Genomic DNA, 18,543 nt, shown 5'->3' on the forward strand with positions numbered 1-18,543 from the left:
TCCACTGGGAAAGTTACCACTGATCCTCAATCCAATAAGTGAAACAAAACCAAGAGAGGTTTCTAAGTACTCAAAAGGCTGCAGGAAAAATGCAAAGCTGGGAGTTTTGGGGAGGAACTTCTGTGTGTCCCTGTATCTCGTGAGCCAAAGAGAAGACTCCTTCTCTCTGCAGTTACTCTTACCACAGCCTGTGTATCCTTCACCAAATGCCATTTATCCCAGCTGCAGCCCCCTGGAAACTGCGGCAGGAGCATTAATACTTCTCAGACAAAAGTACAGCCTCAAAAATGTGCATGGCTTGACAGAGCTGAAAGGAATTTCCCTTCCACCCACCCCCACAGTGCTGCTCTGTCCCTGGAATCCGTTTTTTTTTAATCCAGTACCACACGAGTCCCTGAACAGGCACCTATCCAGGGCAAGGCAGGGCTGGGAGCTGGCACGGAGCGACGCACCATTCAATTAAATAGGCTCTTGAAATATTTATTTTCTTTTCACTCACTCAATGTTAACAGCAAAACAGAATCCCAGGCAGCCCACAGGATTTCAGAAATAATTCCTTTTCCAGTGGTGCTTCTACAGAATACAAAACTGACTGGCTTTCCACGGAGGGTTCTGTTTGGTCGGGCTTTTTGACGAGCTCACAAATCAAAGGGATAACGCGAGGAATCACTCCAAGTCAGACTCTCCAAGTTACTTCAGCACGGAGGAATGTGACTTCACCACGATCATTCACGAGTATGATCCCGGGAAGTGAGACTCTGGGTAGACACGCTGGATTAGTTCATCCCTAACAATGTGAACAAAGGGGTCTCCTGCAAAAGAGAATTTTGGCCATTTTGGGGACATGGCTGGGGAAAGAACTATTTTGCATCCTGACTACTGAAGATCCACTGAATCCATCAGGAACTAAACCAGGGCGGACACTACATCATATTAATGCACTGACACAGTGACTCACAGAGGGAAGCGCAGAGAGCCAGCAATTGCTCTTGTAACACCTGAGTGCCACGGCCAAAGTGCCAGGAGGGCATTCCTCTCTGGAATGAGGCCTTCCTGTCTCTAATCCAAGCACTTCCCAGCCTGATGTGTCAAGGAAGGGACAGGGAGCAAGGCCACCACGGCTGCTGTGCCCGGTGAATCACAGCTAAGTGGAGCTCCACCAGGCCCAAGGCCATGGTTGAACCTTTGCCCCATCTGCACTTCTCAAGTGCCAAGAATTCCTGATGGCTCTTGTCATGGGACGCATGGGGCAGCTCCCAAATCACCACAGAACTTTGCCTCAGCAGAGCAGGGTTAAAATCATCAAACAGCAGCAAGGGGTTATGGACACCAGGCAAAAAAAGGGATTTCACACATCCACCAGCAAAATATTGAGGAAAACTGCTCCAAAACATGTCTGCTCTTACACTCAAAAGTGACTCTTAGGTAAAAGCAAGCCCAGGAACTGTCTGTGGATAACTGAACCCTGAAGAAAAGTTCTCTGTGCACATGGAATTCTGGAAGGCAGGCAACAAAATGATCTAGGAAGCAACAGTAGAAACAAGATCCTTCCTCTAAAACTGGGGAGAACAGCTGCCTACACCTCTGTATCAACATCAGCAGGACCGACTCCAAGCTCTCCCATGGTTTTTCCTACAGCCCATTCCATGTTTTTCCATCCCAAAGGCGCTGATCTCTGCCCAGCTGTGTGTGGCAGCTACAAGAAGGGAAGAACAAACACATTCCAGGGGCAGAAAACAGCCAAACTGCCTGCTGACCACATTGTCCCTGCTGCTCTTGGGTCTTCCCCGTAAATGCAGGTTCAGAGTCCTCTGGCCTGGGATGTGTCTGTAGTAGATGGAGTTATTCAGGCTCTTCTTCCCAGAGAGGACTTGAAACGAGCACCTGAAAAGCTGCAAGACTCTGAAATGGAGCTCACAGTCCCCCCCTCGCCTTTTTGATGTACAATCCCATCCAACTTTGCCCAGGAAAGTGGCCTCCAGGCTTTTCCCACAGCTTAACCCCTAAGGCTGGCGCTGGTGAGATGAAACCTGAGCTTCCAATGAAGCCGATTCCTCGTCTGCTTTAGGGGAAAAAAAAAGTGTATATATAAAACCCAAATCTAAGGGGCACTTCCAAGATGATTCTATGATTCCACGGAGAAATCCTGAAGCCTTTGGCTGTGCTGCAATGCCCTCAGTGGATCTGGATTGCCAACAGCTCTTCTGCATCTGGGTCCAAGAAAGCCTGAGAATTGGTGGAGATTGGTACGATTGACTACATGGGATTCCAGGAGGTCTTTCCTTGTGGCAGCAGAGAAGAGGATCCCAGTTCCAAGGGCCTGAAGAGCTTTTCATGGTCTTCAGTAGAAGCTGCTTCCCAGCAAGGAAGTCCCTAAGAATTTAGATATTCTGGATAGCTAGTTCTAGGGGATGAATCTCACACCAACTTCTCACTGCTGCTGGACTGGGAGATGAGAGGATATGGATACATCACAGTGGCCTCTGGTGCAGTTTATTTACAATGGGAATCAGTGCTGGAGAACACCAGGATATTAACAAGCAGGAAACACACTAGGAGGCAAAAAAGAGAATGGAAGAAAGACTCCATGTTAGCATCGAGGTATTCTCTGCAAACTCAGCGACAACCTAAATTTAGCTGTAAAGTCTTTAGGTCATCGCCCTCCCTCCCTATTTACACATCAACCTACACTTTCAAGCTTATCAATCACACCCTTCTCTCACTGCCTGGCTGATCACAGGGGCCTGGCTTCCACAGGCCACTTTGATAAGACGACACATGAGATAAGTATGGAAAGTCTGCAAAGTGAAGCACACAGCTTTACCTGCCTGATCTCACCAGTATTTCTTGGCCAAGGGAGTGTGATGCAAGTTGCTTCCACAACACAGGGCCTTGGTTACTTAATGAAATATTATTTAAGCTAAATGCCATAAAATTTGTCGTTTTGCTTTCTGGCAGGCTCTAAAGAAAGAAATCTGCTTTGCTCCTGCCTTCCAAGGAAGGAGGTTTCATCAGCACATGTACATACGTGAGAAATTTAAAAGGAACACAAACACCGAATGTATTACTGGCTGTGATTCAGAGCTGTTTGTTTATCTGTGGTTTTTAGCACCATGCTAAAATTCCAGCCTCCCACCTCGAGAGCCAAACAGGCAGTGAGAGCAGGAGCTCTGCTCAGGGACACAACTCCATGGAGCCTTACCACTGGAATCCACCAATGGGCTCTGTAAACCTGTGACGGATCAGGAACGTTGCAACAGCTTCAGCAACCTGAGAGAAGGGAAAAAAATAGCTCAGGATTTAAAGGGACACAAAGAGAAGATGAAATCCAGTCAGTTTTCAAAGCTTGCAGTATTTCCAACAAGAATTCACGTCCTCAGGAGTCTGTTGCTGAAGCGTCTGCTCCTTTAAAACAAGAGCTCTGTGTAACACACCTCCAGCTTTACTGCAACACTGAGTCTGCCATCAAGAAGTGACCAAACTTTTTCTCCACCCACTTCAGTAATTCTTAAAACAATGTCTAAGTTTAGCAGGGAGAAAAGGTAAATTCAGGATGCAAGACAGTAAGCTGGAATGGTTTGGGTTGAGAGGAACGTTAAAGCTCATCCAGTCCCAATCCCTGCCATGGGCAGGGACACCTTCCACTAGACCAGGCTGCTCCAAGCCCCATCCAGCTTCAGCCCCATCCAGGTCAATATTGCTCAGAATAAATAAAAAAGAGTAACAACTTAAGAACTCAGTATGTTTAGATAAAAACACCTATTTCAGACTGGTAAAGTGAAGCACAGAAAGGCTGAGTTTTATCACAGCTGTCAGTGCAGAATGAGCTTTAAAACCAGATGGGCACCCAACCACAAGCTCCACTGGCTGCACCGCATTCCTGGTTCCGTCTGGACACAAACTCCAGCAGTGCCCAGAAGCAGCACTGCCCTGTCAAAGCTGCTTCAGGAACATTTGGTTTCTATTTGGAAAATGTGAGCCACCCAACTCAACAAAGTACAGACCAACCCCTAAAGCTGCAGCTTAGTGCAAGGGATAGTGGGGAACTGCATGAGGAAAAGGAAGGGAAGAGAAATCCACACTCCACATGGGTAGAATTAGGTACATCACCACAGGCCTGAGAGTTAAATCCATAGCCCAGCCCTGTGGCATGTAACATCTTAGCCAGGGCTTTCTAGACAGCTAAAAAACCCAAGCTCTGCTTGTGAAAGCCAGTTGTGCCAAAAGATGCCCCTGAAGTATGATCTCTCCTGCATGGTAAGGTGGGGCTCACCTTGTCTGGAGCATCTTCATGGACTGCGTGGCCACACTGTGGAAGGACCTGCATCTGGAACTTCCCTGTGGATTGAGAGAGTCAGCACATGGATCTCACCCAGGACCAACTGACCTCACTAAATGTAGCTGGAAAAGAGGCCCCAGGGATGGCAGGAAGTTTCAGCAGACTCCACACCATGCACAACCCATGAGCTCCAAAGAAAACATGGACCAGCTGCTTAATTCACCTTCTCCAGGTGTAACTAGAACAGGTTCCCAGGAGTTAAAATGAACCTGAACTTCTAAGAGGTTCTCAATGCAGGCAAGTGTCAGAGTTAGAACTCCTACCAGATTTACCTTAAGTTAACAGTTACCCTGCTATCCAACACTACTTTCCAGTACTGGTTGCTCTGGAAAGTAAGGATGGGGGGAAAAACCCAACCCAAACCCCAAAACATGAATGAAGGTGCTTAATCTTGGTCTGCTGTCTGTCAGAAACACTGGGAGATGGGACAGTTTTGAATGGTCCCAAGTGTTCTAGCTAGGAACATCAGGAATGTAGCTAGAAAGGGAAAAAATGGATTAGAAAGAAGCCCTCACAGACAATCATTCTGATCCAAGAGACATATAGCAGCTCCACTGCTGGGAGCACTGAACACTAGATTGAACAAAACCCACAGCAACAGCCCTTCAAATTGAACCTTTCCCTCCTCACCTTCCCCACCTTTCCTTGACCACAGCAGGAGAACACTTCAGGATGGACGAATTCTTTAATGCCCATCTGTTTGGATATTGACTGTACCCATAGCAACAAGCTGTCATGCAAAAAGAGCATTACAGTAAGGCTGAAGTAACAATTTTAAATACTTACCTTGCATCTGTCCAATGGTCAGATCTTTATCCAGCCTGTCAACACCTACAATCAAACAAATGTTTTGGAGAAGAGCCAGAGAGAACACAATTCTCTGAGCCAGGCTTTATTCCGTATTTTAAAAGAGACATTAGCTTGAAAAACAGAAAATGAACACCTCTGACACCCACGACATTTCACTGCTGCACCTTGAGTGAGTAAAGTTGCAGGAAAGAAATACAGCCAAAAAGTGCATGAGCACAGCCCTCCCTAAAACTTAAAAGGGTATTTACACACTGTATTTGCTATTAAGGTACAAAAAGGGCTTAAAGCTGTATTTGAGTTTCACTCGAGAAGTTCAAATCACACCACGCTATTTTAGGAGACACAGAGAAGCCCAGGTATTCCCAGGAAACACTGCAGCCCAATGCTGACCCCGTTCTCTAAAATGCACATGTGACATCACTGAGGTGCACACCAGGACTGGAAGAGACAACGTACCAGCTAAAAGCAAAAGCTTTGGAGTGGGACAGCTTAGGAAGAGGTTGGATAAACCCCTGAACCAGCCATCCCAGTACTTTTCTGTTTTGGCCAGTTCGATTCGCCACGTGTATAAATGCTCCTTCTTTGTCTGCAGGGAGGAGAGAGAGCTCTGCATTAGTGATCAGTAAAACAGCAGAAAGAAAACCAACTCAGGGAGCCACCTGGAAATGCATAAATACATAGATATAAAAATAAAAAAATACTGGCTCCCTCTGGTGGATTACACACTTCCAGGGATGACCCTCCTTGCTTCTAAATCTCTCTCCAAATCAAAGTACATGAGTAGGGAACAAGAAAGTCAGAAAGAGCTACACCAAGAAGAGAAGAGCCTTCAGGAGAAGACTGCAGGATTCAGGGCAATCAATTTGCTATTTTTTACTGACACAAATAGCTCACAAATTGTCTGAACATTTGAGCTTGGCTCTCATCCAGTTTTCTCTCCCTGGAGTGGCTCCCTTTCATATCAGAATGATTTGGATACCACAGGTGACAGCTCTTGCAGGGGAAGCTGAAAACGCAACAACAAACTCCCAACCTCTGTGTCATCCTCTTTCTTCCTTTTGTTGACAGAGCCTCCTCCTTCCTCATCCTCATCATCCTCCTCCTCTTCCTCAATAATTCCCTCTACTATGGCTTTAGGGCATTCAGGACTGGCAGTCCCTTCACACCTGTGAAAATAAAATCAGAAACTGATTCCCTGACAAAAGAAGGAAATCCAAACCAAAACACCACCCAGGATTAAACCATAGGTGTTCAGCAATTTTGCTTGAAGAAATTTTCATTTTCAAGTGCACTTATGTAGCAATGGTATTGTAAAACAGAAAAAAGGATTTTAAAATAATAAATGAAATAAACCAAAGGCCACCTACTGTTTGACTTGACCGACCATAGAAACTCTGGCAGATTCGAGATTTCTTATCTGTCCACTTTTTACACTAGGGGAAAAAAATAATCATAAGACAGAAATATTTACTGAAGAGATTCAAGAATCAGCAGGCCCACAAATGAGTTAAACTCCTCTACAGCTCAGGATTTCCCCAAACTGTTCCCAAAGCTCCTGCTCTCAGACTGAACAGAGTGGCTCAAGCTAAACTTACGTGACCCTCCCGTTGTCACTGTAACTGTGAGAAAGAGGGAGAAGTGCTGGTGGGGAAACAGTGAAACAGGGTTAAACCCATGGCAAGGGGCTGGGACAGGGCCTGTAAACAGCCAAATTATATAAACCTTGTTTCCTTCGGGAGTCAGGCTACAAAGACAAGTGATTTGAGACTGAGCCCAAGCTTTACCTCCACTCAATGGCATTCTCAAGCGACTTGAATGTTTTGGGACGACTCCTTAGGAAGTTCTGCATGCTGTTCAAGGCATCCATGGCTGTACCTAAAAGCAAATGGCATCATCTTCATCAACTTCATGGCATCTGATGAAATTACTGCCACATCCCTCTGTACAAAACTGGCTGCAACACCCTCACAGAGAGCTGGAGCTCCCCAGTGATTTAATGCTGCTAAGGAAAGTAAAGATTAGTATTTCTAAGCCAACAGTCATATTGGAAAATTACTATTTGAATAGGTAGGATGTTCAGACAGCAAGAGAAAGCTGCAATCATTTATAAGCACCAAGCATTACAGCAAAAGCCACCCTCTTCCCCACCAAGAAAAGTGTTTCAAAGACAGTAGTGCCATGGTCTGCTTGACATGGTGGTGTTAGGTCATAGGTTTGACTCGGTGATCTCAAAGGTCTTTTCCAATCTAGCTGATTCTCTGGCTCTGTGACATTAGCAGGAAAAAAGTAAACAGAGAGTACACATGGGAAAAGGAAAAGGAAAAAGGAGGGGTCACACTGGAAAGACTTTTGTGTGAGCAGGATCTGTAAGGAGGGTGGAATGTGTTTAAAACTGGGGCAAACCCTTGTGTATTCAGGGATCTGGGGCTAAGAGAAGAGCTGGGAGCCTCGGCAGCAGCCACACTCACCTTCCACCACGTCGATCATGCAGAGCCCCAGCAGGCTGGGCAGCAGGTTGGCCACGGCCGTGTGCACGGCGATGGCCCCCCCCATGCTGTGCCCGATCAGCATGATGGGCGGCGGCAGGTCCCCGTACAGCGCTTCCACCACGCTCCCCACGTCTCTGCAGAGGGACAGCAAAGCTGGCATGGCACCTCCACCTCTGCCAGGACCGGGGACACGCCCTCAAAGCCTCCTCCAACCCGCAGGCAACAGACAAGATTACTCTGCTGTCACTGCTTCATCCCTGCACCAAAGCAGGAAACCCTGCCAGCAGTGCTTCCCTGCACATCCATGTCATATCTCTTTCTATTTATCTCTCTATCCTCATTTAAAAGATACTAATTTAAAAGTTATTCAAACAACCTGGTCTAGTGGAAGGTGTCCCTGCCCATGTGGATGAATTTTACAGTCCCTTCCAGCCCAAATTCTGTGATTCCTTGTAGAAAACATTTTAGGCTGACACTTGCTGGTGGGAATGTTAAATAAAAGGTGAGAAAAAGCTGTCAAATCATCTTGCATGGAAGCACAAACCAAGAAATTAATTGTTCTTAAAAGAAGAAACTGGAATTAGAGAGAGAAAAATAACTGGGCCCTGCTGACCATGGTAAAGATGAACAACATTGAGCACAAGCAAAAAGACTGAGACTCTCTGTGAGCACAGACAGGCAAGGGGCAATTTCCCCACCCTTCCCAAAAGGCACCTCCTGATACACTGAAGCTGTCACTTCTCAACACTTCTCCCAGGATGGGAAAGCTGGCTGGTATGATTCTCAAACCCCAGAACAGCAGCAGAGCTAACAACTGAAATCTCCTGAAGAGCAGTTTAAAGACACCCCCCCACCTGGCTTTCCTGACTACAACCATTCAGAGGAAACTGAGAACTGAGCAGTATTGAAAATGGAAAACAAGTGAAAAAAATGAACAGGTTGGCCAGCTTGTCTGCTCTGCTAGAGAAAATTGTTTGAGGACTTGATTTAAAAGAATAAACAGGAACACCAGCTATAATTTAAGGCTCCTATTTAAAAGATACTCAGGACTAAGTTTCAAGCTCATTGCTAAGAAGAGGGGAAGGTTTCAAAACAAAACGAACTTGCTTTCCCCCCAGAGCAGTGCTGCTCCAGATCTAAAATATTCTAATTATTTAATCCAGCATCTCCTCAGGACAGTTACACATCAGGATCTGACAAGGCATAAGCAGCAGGAATAAGGTATACAATGGAAGTCAGAATACATTTCACACATGGCCTCCCTTCAACAAACCAAGTGGATTTGTCCATGGGAAGGTTACAAAATCCTTCATCATTTAGTTGTAGTCACAGCAAAGAGTCTCTTTGTACTAAATATGGGCAGAACATAATGTGCTTAGCAGTGGGTATTTGCTTTTCTTACAGTTTTGTCAAGAGGGGGATGGATTAGCATGCCAAAGCAGGTCATGACAGTTTGAAAAAGCAATTCTATGCTTGAAAATCCGGTGTCTGTGACCCAGACTTCGGGGGTGTTACCAGGCCAATGTGGGCCCGCTCTGAGCACTCACTCCAAGGGCTGAGGAAGAGTCAAACTGGTGATTTCAGGCCAAAATGCCCCATGGATGTCTAAGGGAAGCATTCCACCTCCATCAGGAGCTCTTCAGCATGTGGCAGGTTCGAAGTGCTCACTGTTTAAAAACTCAGGATACTGGGAGAACAACTCCAGTCCTTGGAATCTGGCTCAGCTGGGAGAGACATAATTTCAAACTGTCCCAGAATGGAAGGAAAGCAGGGATAACTACCAGAGTCATGTGAAATTAAACTATCTTCCAGCTCCTTTGAATGAAGGCTGTGTGCCCTCAAGTCGTTTATTGTTCAGCCAAGGAGAGAATGGGGAGGTTTGTGAAAGGGAAACAAGCATAAGTTTCCTTACTTTGACATAGTCTCTGCAGACAGATCTTCAGGATTCCTTACTTTAGTTTCTCCTGAAAAAAACCCAACCCAAGTTAAGTTCACTTAAGCTGAAAAACTTCAGGCCCCCTCAGGACTTATAGCAGTGATGGTACAAAGCTTTTAGGCATAGATATGAAGAGCAAGCCTACTGCAATGAACATGAATAATTAAGAAACACAGAATTAACAGGAACCCTTGGTACTATGGGTAGGAAACACTGCCCATAACTGTTCTTTATGGATCTTAAAATGAAAGAAGAGCCTTATTTCTCATGGCAAAGACCACTTAAAGGTTGTGGAAATATGAAAGATGGCTTGGTGGAAGGAAGTAGTCCAGCACTGTCTCAAGCAAAAGTTCAGGGGGGTCTCAGCTTCTGACAGAAGACAGTCTTCCATCCCTGCTTTTGAATCAAAATTGGGATGCCTTAAGGATGTTTTCCTAGTCATCCTGAGAGGAATTCATTGCATCTCCTTTAAAAAATGGGAGGTTGTAGCACACTAATTTGACTCCAGATTTATTTCTTTGACTTACCATGGCCTCGGAGGTCTAAGGCCACAATCCTACACTGGATCCTGTTAATGATTGCAGACTGCAAGGAGAGACAGAGAGAATATTGTTTGCAAAGTGGGATTAGCAACAACAAGCACTCCCTAAAAACTGTTCATGGCCACCAAAAAGCTGAGCCTGGACTGGATGGGGCGTTACAGAACGCAAGCAGAAATATTCCATAAGCCTGTCCTTAATGGGCCAAAGCCCCATCCTTGTGAACATCCCACTGCTATTGAGAACAGTTCTTGCACTGTGTGGAAGACATGACGTGGCTTTCCTGGGATCACCAATTCAAGCCCTGCAGCACCTCTGAAAACTGGAACAGCAGTGGGATTACGGACACCAAGGGGATTCTCTTGCTTTTCAAGTCCCACACGGTACCAAATTACTCTTGGCTCCATGGCTGACATGGAGGGGAAGCAGCTGCTTTGCAGTACATGTTCAGTTTGCTCTCAAAGAATAGAATTCTACAGGCTGAAGTGTATCAAAATTGATTAGTCCAAAGAGGTCAGGGGGAATAGCTGAGGAATCTTTTTAAGGTAAGGCAGAGCATAATAATTGCAACACAAGTATGCCTCAGTTTCTCCCAGACATATCAATTTAACTAAGTTATTTCAGGCATCACAGGGAAGTGGCATGTTTTGTTGACAGGAAGACTTCTGTGTTAAGGAATCATTGATTATTTAAATAACAGCCCAGCAGAAGTGGGGGAATTTGTTGAGGGATTCTTAAGAGAACCACCTACACAACTGGCAAAAGCTACCCAGACCTCAAAGCTACCCAGTCCTCTTATTTTGATTTTTCAGCTATTCAGTTCTCAAATGACTGGAGCAGTTAGTTGCTTTCCCCAAACCAAATGAATCCAGAGATTAGTATTTTCCAGCCCCTAAAGACAGCCCAAACCCTCCATCTGCAAGGTGCCCTGCACCTAAGCGAGAACCCCAACCACGCAAAGATAATATTGTTGTCTTTTAGAATACTGTTTTCCAGTGTTTACCAGAGGTGCATGGATAACTGCCTTCCACACTCAGAGAGCTCCATCTCCACACATTTATTGTTACAGAGCAGCAGCCTTACTTACAGTAAACACAGCCCAGGACAGAGCAGAGTGGCCTCCACCGTGTAACAGCAGCAAGACAGGCCCCTCCAAGCCACTTTTGTAAATTCGAAAAGTGTATGAACAGTTAAGGACATTTCACTGAGTTGCTTCAAGGCAGTAGAACGGATTTTAGAGCTTGCAATACCAAACAGTATTTTATTTCTACCCTTCATTTATCTGACCAACAGGAATTTTCAAGCGTTACGTGGACAAAAATGTAACACAATTTAAGCTTCAAGAGTTGTATTCCTGCTGCCCAGGTTTTCTTCCCCCCCACCAATAATTTACTCATCTCCTTTTCTCCCTGGGCACAACAGGGAAGTGAACTAAGAGAAAACTAGAAATCTATTAGGAAAAAAGATGGAGTTATTTCTTACACAGACAAAATAATGAGAGGGCAAGGGAACAGTTTTAAACTAGAAGAGGGGAGATTTAGATTAAATGTTCATAAGAAATTCCTCCCGGTGAGGATGGTGAAGCTCTGGCACAGGGTGCCCAGAGAAGCTGTGGCTTCCCCTGGATCCCTGGAAGTGTCCAAGGCCAGGTTGGACACTGGGGCTTGGAGCAGCCTGGAATAGGGAAAGAGATCTCACACCTCCCAGTGTGTTTGGAGAGAAGTAACTTGGAAGTTTGGTCTTCCTAATGGCATTCCTATCTTAGAGAGGAAACATCTGCAGAAAAATCTCTGGCTGGTACTGCCAGAAGACACTGATGGCATCACAACCTCTGCCTTGGCCAGAAATGTGGAAGTATTTATTCACATCTACATGTTTCTGTCGAGGTTTATCTGTTGTGCTGCTGCTATTAATCCTGAGCAGACAGTTCACTGATTGCCACCTAACTAACTGTAGTTAATAAAAATCAATGAACAGCTTTGGGCCTGACATGGTTTGAATTATGAGAACCTGATGAGTGTTTCCCTGCAAAATATGCTATTGGACTGTTGGAAACACTTTTTAAAATTAATGCTTACTAAAGAAGCAATATCAGGAACTGGCCTTGCTAGGTACAGTTTAACTGTCAGCCTAGAAGGGATAGTTCCAGTTACTGACATTGAACCCTGCAGGAGACATAATGGAAGACGAGAAGGAACACATGAAAAAGCTGAAGAACCCCAATAAACTAAACAAAACATGATACCTCCCCAATCTCTGAGATTATGACCAATTCAATATGGGAAAAAAAAGGATATATCCTTGCCAGTGTCATTTTCTACCACAACATCCTCCATAGACTCAAAGTACTGGCTCCAAAGCACTGGTGAAAAATCACGCTTTCTTCCAGGGCTGCAAGACAGAAAAAATTCCATAAGAAGGAGTTATTTTTAAAGTCTTCCACTGAAATTGGCATCCAGGCCTCCTCTCACTGAAGAGAACATGCTGGTGTTACACAACAGTTCAGACTAGAAGCAAACGACGCATCAGTGAAATTCCCATACAACCACAATATTCAGAATTTTATTGTCAGTGAAGAAATCCTCCCCTTTTTCCCCTCCCTAATTGCTGCTCCTATTGAGGAAATGTAATGGAAACAGAGAAAAGAGTATTTTCCTCATCAAGCAATTCCAAGGAAGACTGAACAATGGTGATTTAGACTACACAGACCCAAGCCAAGGGAAAATAAACAGAACAGTGATACTGTCCCAGTACAACCTCTGAGTTTGCAATGACCCACAGACAAAAGGTGCCCAGCTGACAAAACAATTTATTTTTTGCTTCCTTCAAAAGGTGCAGCTGTGCCCTCTCCTTGTACCCCCATTACTGACAAAAGGCTCTGTAATCAGAATTTTCCTGATGACTCAGTTGATGCAGAATTTGTTTCTCAGGCTGGTATTTACTCAGTAAGGCTAAAAGAGTAGTGCTTAATTTTGGAAGTGGCATAATTAGGCTCAATTCGAGCCCAGGATACAGGATGAGTAACAGTGCACCATTTTAACCATGTTTTTGCACTTCAACTCTTCTGGGGGAGGCAGGCAGGCAGCACAGAATATTAAAATCAAGCATGGGCGTGAGGGGTGAAAGACCTTCACAGCAGAAAAATCCCTGCTGAAGAAGTTTCTCCTGAATTCTTGGCTTCCTAAAGAAATAGAAAATAACAGACAAAGCAGCTTTTCAATTTTGCAGGAACAAAATTTCTGTTTCCCCTGGTGTTTCTAGGCTATGAAACATAAACAGCCACCCTCTGAATGGACCAAATTCCCTCCTGTGGGTTTTCCAGACTTCTTGTCAAATCTCAATTAAATGAGATGTCACACACCTACATAAATCCAGAAAATATTAATCTCTTTTACCGCCTCAGCCTAATCTCATTCTCTGATCAAGGAAAAAAAATATCACATTCAAAGCTTAATTTTTCCCTGGAAGCCATCCCAACCCTGATCACATGCTCTCTCCATACCAGTTCTGGTTCTTTCTGGAGATGAAGAGAACTGCCCACAGCTTGGATGATTTCCCTTCTCTGGTTTTTGAATAAGTAGGATGTGCAGTTAGCGAAAATAAGTTCCATCACCCTTTCAAAATGCAGCATTTCAACTGCAGTCAGACTTTTGCACAGCATGTTACAGCTGCTTTTGGGTTCCACTGCCCTGAGCAATTCCAGGTGATCAGTAAATGTTGTCATCTGCCTGTCCCTTCCCAGATAATCCATAAATCTGGTGGCCAGCAGGAGCTCCCTGGTGACCCAGCCCTGGCACTACTGTGAGTCCAGAAATCTGTAGGGGAATTCTCCTACCTACAGGGGAGGCAGAGCACAGGGAAGTGGCTGACTGGTTGTGGCACGCTGGATGAAGAGCTTTGGCTGTGTGCCAAATGAGCCCATTTTTGTGGGAACAGGGCTGCAGGATGGACAGCCACTGTTACACAGGGGAGCACAGCAGCCTCTTGGCTGGTGCCCAGAAATCACCTTTCACCAGACCAGGCCTCTCCAAGCCCCATCCAGCCTGGCCTTGGACACTTGCAGGGATGAGTATTTCTGTGTCTCCTTCAAATGCCACTTCTGAGAGCAGACACCCAGTGCTAGGATTTTCATGCAAGAGGCAGGCAGATGCAAATACCGAGGCAGATCCATGGAGAGAATCTCATGGCCTGCAAGAGGAACCCATGGAACCAAGGCAGAGCCCTTCCCCAGGAGCTTGCCACACTGATGCATTTAGCAAAGCTTCAAATTCAGCTTAACAAGAGTGAACACCTCCAGAGAAAATGTTAGTAGTTGTGTCACACGTGAAGTATCTGGGAAAAACATACAGCAGAACTCCTGTGCTGGCAAGGGAATTGGAGCAGAAAGTGAAGAGGAGCTGGAAATTAAAAACTATCATCACCTCTGATGCATATACATGTTGATCGTGATTTAAAACAAAATACTTGCCTCCAAACAATGCTGAGGAAACATGAGTGACCTCAGGTTTAACACTGAACCCCCAAAAGGACAGAATACATGTGCAGTTTTCCACAAAATCCCAGATGACCATAGAGGGTTGAGCAAAAACATTTATCCAAAGAAAAGAATCTTTGATTTTGAGTTTTTCTAGAGATGCTTTTTTAGTGAAGCATCAACACACATTCAAAATTGTAAGCGTGCCCAATAAACAGCAGCTGTGGTTTTTGCACCTTCCTATGTTGAAGCCATATTTGACTGACCAATATTTAAGCTGACTGAACTAATTACAACTTTTTAAAGTATCCAGCAAACCAAAACAGAAATGGATCTGACATAATAATTTTTCTAGACTGATCTGTAAAATCCAAGCCAGCCAGACAGCCAGCCAGCATATTAAACTGGGATTACAAAACAAATTCTGGGCACCCTCTGTTTTATCCTATTGTGCAGTTTGTCCTCTTTATCATGTCCTCCATCCTTAGGATGCCCATGTGGCTCAGCAAATCTCTCCCCAATTTTTGAAGGGGTTTTCTTTCAGGTATTTTCCTAAAATTAAAAAAAAAAAAAAAAAGGTTGCACCAAGCAGAAGGAACCATTTTCAGAAAGTCCTTTTTCTGCTGAGAGGCCCTATTTAAAACTACTAAAGCAAATATAGAACAAGTGTATGAATCAGGAGATTTCATTCTCGCATCATATTTGAACCCAACCAAATCAAACATCATCTACAAGTAAGAACTGCCACGGCTGACAAGTTGTATTTAGAAATTCTAAAAATTGACAAGGACAGTATCTTAAGTTCTGCCTTAGAGATGCTGAATACATAAAATGCTTTTTCATTAAAAGGATTCCAAGGGGAGAAAATGGATTAAAAAGGAAAAAATGAGTAGGAATTGCCATGATTGAACTACACAGATCTGATCCAATCATGGCCTTCTAGATAATTAAAAGATCTTCAGAGATTGTACGTGATTTTTACTCACACATTGGAAAGGAACAGCAAACTGACTTTCACTTTTAAATCCCATCTGGGTGCTTAACTCTGAATGAGCCATTAGCCAAAAACAAAAGGCAAAAAACAAGACAGGAAATGCAGAAGCTGCTACAGCTGTTGGGATCTGCTGCCGTGGGGCCTCTTGCTTCACCGGTGACTTTACAAATTGTATTATTTTATTTCCCCATAGAACACAGAATCAGGCCATAAGCCTGACTTTGTTTTGTTTTGTGATTTTGACTTTGTTTTTGATTTTCATCATTTGAGCAATTGGAAGGAATCACTTGCAACACACAGGCAATTCCCAACACAGCCTTGGCGCTCCTTAAAGAAATGGACACGGAATTCCTCCAGTGGCTGAGTTTCACCAGCTGCTCGAGCTGAAGAGAAGCTCCAGCTTCCTTTGGAAAGGGCCTTTTGCAACCATCATTTCTGTTGGAGAGCACCTAAATCCAGGGAGGAGAAGACTGTGCTAGCAAAGCAGGAATCGATGCCACGTGCTGTGAAATACAATGAAATTCTAGCACACGTCCCATGCTCCCGCAAAACCCACTCTAGACTATGTCGCAGGAGCCACGTTGGGTATCAGGGAGAATTCCTTCCCCAGAAGGGCTGTCCAGCCCTGGCACAGCTGCACAGATCCCCATCCCTGCAGGGACTCAAAGCTGTGTGGCTGGGGCACTTGGGGATGTGGGATACTGGGGCCTTGGCAGTGCTGGGGGAACAGCTGGACTCCAAGATCTTAGAGGGCTTTTCCAGCCTGAACAATTCCATGATTCAATTTGCTTCGGCCAGTTTGACTTCTCAAATGAGACTCTCCCACAGAGAGACATAAGGAAGTGATTGTACTGAAAAAATAGCAAGAAAATAATAAATTTTAAAGAAAAAAATAGAAACAAGTTTATTTTCACGTACTTAAATGCAGCAACAGGTGCCATTTTTTTATGAACTACTGAAACACACATTAACCTTTTAACAGCATATTGCCAAAAAAATCTAAGACTTTATTTTGGTTAAGAAGTTCTCAGTAAATTCTATTTTTCTGTAGCAATCTCACACACTTGACCCTCTGCTTCTCAAGATCTGCTTTCAGCTACACCACAGTCACATTAAGATGACCTGCATGGTGGAAAAAAAAAGGGAATAAAAAGTGCCCAAGACACCAGTCAGAGGATTTAGCTGTGGAAAAATCAAGTTGCTGGTATTCTTGGATATTAAGGTTAAACCCATTTTTTTAAAAGCCTGGCTTGCAATTCAAGAAATTGAAAGCACAGAAATAAATCACATTTATAAATGTGAGATGCTTAATGCAGCAAATAAATATTTTCCTAAGTTTAGTTATTTTTGTTCCCTGTAAACTTTGAATTTTGAAGAACTATTTCGGTGCAGCCCTGTACATCTGCCAGCACTGTAAATCACACAGTGTTTTCCCTGTACAACTAATCCCATTCTCTTTTGGTGGAATTCTCTTCAGGGGGAATCTTGCACTTGTTTGTACTGAACTGAACTTTGATAAGGATAAGCTCAGCTTAAGTTAAAACTTTCTATCCCACTTCCTTGTCTCCTTTTCACAGAAGCCTCAAGCCCCTCTGGATGAGGCCATTCCATGTTGGATGTGCAGCGCCTCCCACAACAGGAACATCACCTGTAAAGGGATTTGCTGGGTGGCAGAGCAGTAAATCAAACCACAACATTATTATGAACTACTCCCCACTGCTTCCAAGGGAAGAATTCCAGGGGAATTCTTGATCCTTAACCGCAACACTGGATTTTGTTTCATTCATAATAATTTCCCTGAGAGAGTTTAAAACCCCTCCAATGCATGGTAAGAGAGGAAGAATTACATAAATGAATACATGTTACACCCTTAGACTGGTCAAACTTCTCCCACAGCTCACAAAATGTGCTCTCAACCCCTGCTTAAAAGATTAAAAAGTATCCCAGACTTTTCCATCATCTCGAAATGCAGATTTAAGCAGGGATTAAAGTCACTTGGCAGAGAGCACCTACTTCGCATGGGTGAAATCCCGTTTCACAGAATCATGGAATATTCTGATTCAGAAAGGGACCCACCACAAGGATTATCAAAGTCCAGCTCCAGCTTAGGAATTCAGATCCTGAGAATTTCCACACACCTCTCCCCCCAGCCACACTCTGAGGTACTGCCCAGACATGGTGCTTGACCCTTCCTCCAAACACTGATGGCAGAAGGACTGGGAGATAAGGGCTGGAGAGTTGATCCCAGCCCCTGCCACCTTCCCCAGCCTGAGGATACTCTGGGCACTGACAGCTTTGTGGCTGGAGAAGCCTGATCCAGATGTCACTCTCCTGGAGCACTGGGAAACAGGACCAACCCTTAGGCCCCCTAAGAATGACCACCCCTCGCTCCAAATTCCCCAGTAGTGACCATTCCCTGTCCCGATCCCCCAGGACGAGCTCTCCTCTTCCCAGATCTCCCGATAATGACCATTCCCTCCGTCCAGACCCCGGAATAACGTGCCTCCCTTCCTTGTAGATCCCCCCAATAAAGACCACCCCGTCCCTCCAGACCCCCAGCACGAGCCCCCTTCCCTGCAGAGCCTCCGCTCCGCGGTTACCTCTCCCCCCAGACTCCCCCCCGATCTCCGCATCCGCCCCTGCCCTTCCTCCGCCTACCCCATGCGCATCTTGGACCCCGACTGGCCGCCGCCGCCGGGCAACGGGGGCCGAGGCGGGAGGCGGCCCAGATGCAGCTGCTTCTCCAGGGCCGACATGACAGCCAGGGCCGCAGCGGGAGCGCCGGGAACACCGGGAACACCGGGACCGCCCCGCGCCGCCCCCGCCGGAAGCGGCTCCCCCAACAGCGCCGCCGCGCGGCACCGAGCGCGCCCGCCCGCGTGGCACCAAGGGAAACGTAGTCCGCGCCCCCGTTGCGCCCGGCGGGGCGCGGGGCACGACGGGAGCTGTAGTCCCCCGCCGC

General features: G+C 45.3%; 1 protein-coding gene across 1 annotated transcript; it reads right to left on the reverse strand.

Moving 5' to 3' along the window:
* Positions 1-464: 464 nt before the first annotated feature.
* Positions 465-18,459, reverse strand: PPME1 (protein phosphatase methylesterase 1). The gene is made up of 14 exons (XM_053935681.1): positions 18,240-18,459; positions 12,411-12,504; positions 11,201-11,293; positions 10,102-10,159; positions 9,551-9,602; positions 7,618-7,772; positions 6,934-7,024; positions 6,517-6,582; positions 6,183-6,315; positions 5,606-5,735; positions 5,126-5,170; positions 4,274-4,338; positions 3,203-3,270; positions 465-2,552 (listed from the first exon to the last, which is right to left on the reverse strand). The coding sequence occupies exons 1-14, from the start codon at positions 18,335-18,337 to the stop codon at positions 2,534-2,536; spliced, it is 1,167 nt and encodes a 388-aa protein (XP_053791656.1). The 5' UTR covers positions 18,338-18,459; the 3' UTR covers positions 465-2,533.
* Positions 18,460-18,543: the final 84 nt, after the last annotated feature.

This window comes from Vidua chalybeata, chromosome 2 (assembly GCF_026979565.1).
Source record: "Vidua chalybeata isolate OUT-0048 chromosome 2, bVidCha1 merged haplotype, whole genome shotgun sequence".
NCBI lineage: Eukaryota > Metazoa > Chordata > Aves > Passeriformes > Viduidae > Vidua > Vidua chalybeata.

What these genes read in the sequence shown, in the direction of transcription:
- PPME1 (XM_053935681.1), bottom strand. Translation starts at nt 18,337, where the DNA reads ATGTCGGCCCTGGAGAAGCAGCTGCATCTGGGCCGCCTCCCGCCTCGG. An exon ending in AAAATGACACTGGCAAGGAT is followed by an intron (nt 11,294 to 12,410) that starts ATATCCTTTTTT and finishes AACTGTTCATAC; the next exon opens with ACTTTTCGAATTTACAAAAG. An exon ending in TCTGCAGAGACTATGTCAAA is followed by an intron (nt 7,773 to 9,550) that starts GTAAGGAAACTT and finishes GTCCCTCTGCAG; the next exon opens with AGACGTGGGGAGCGTGGTGG.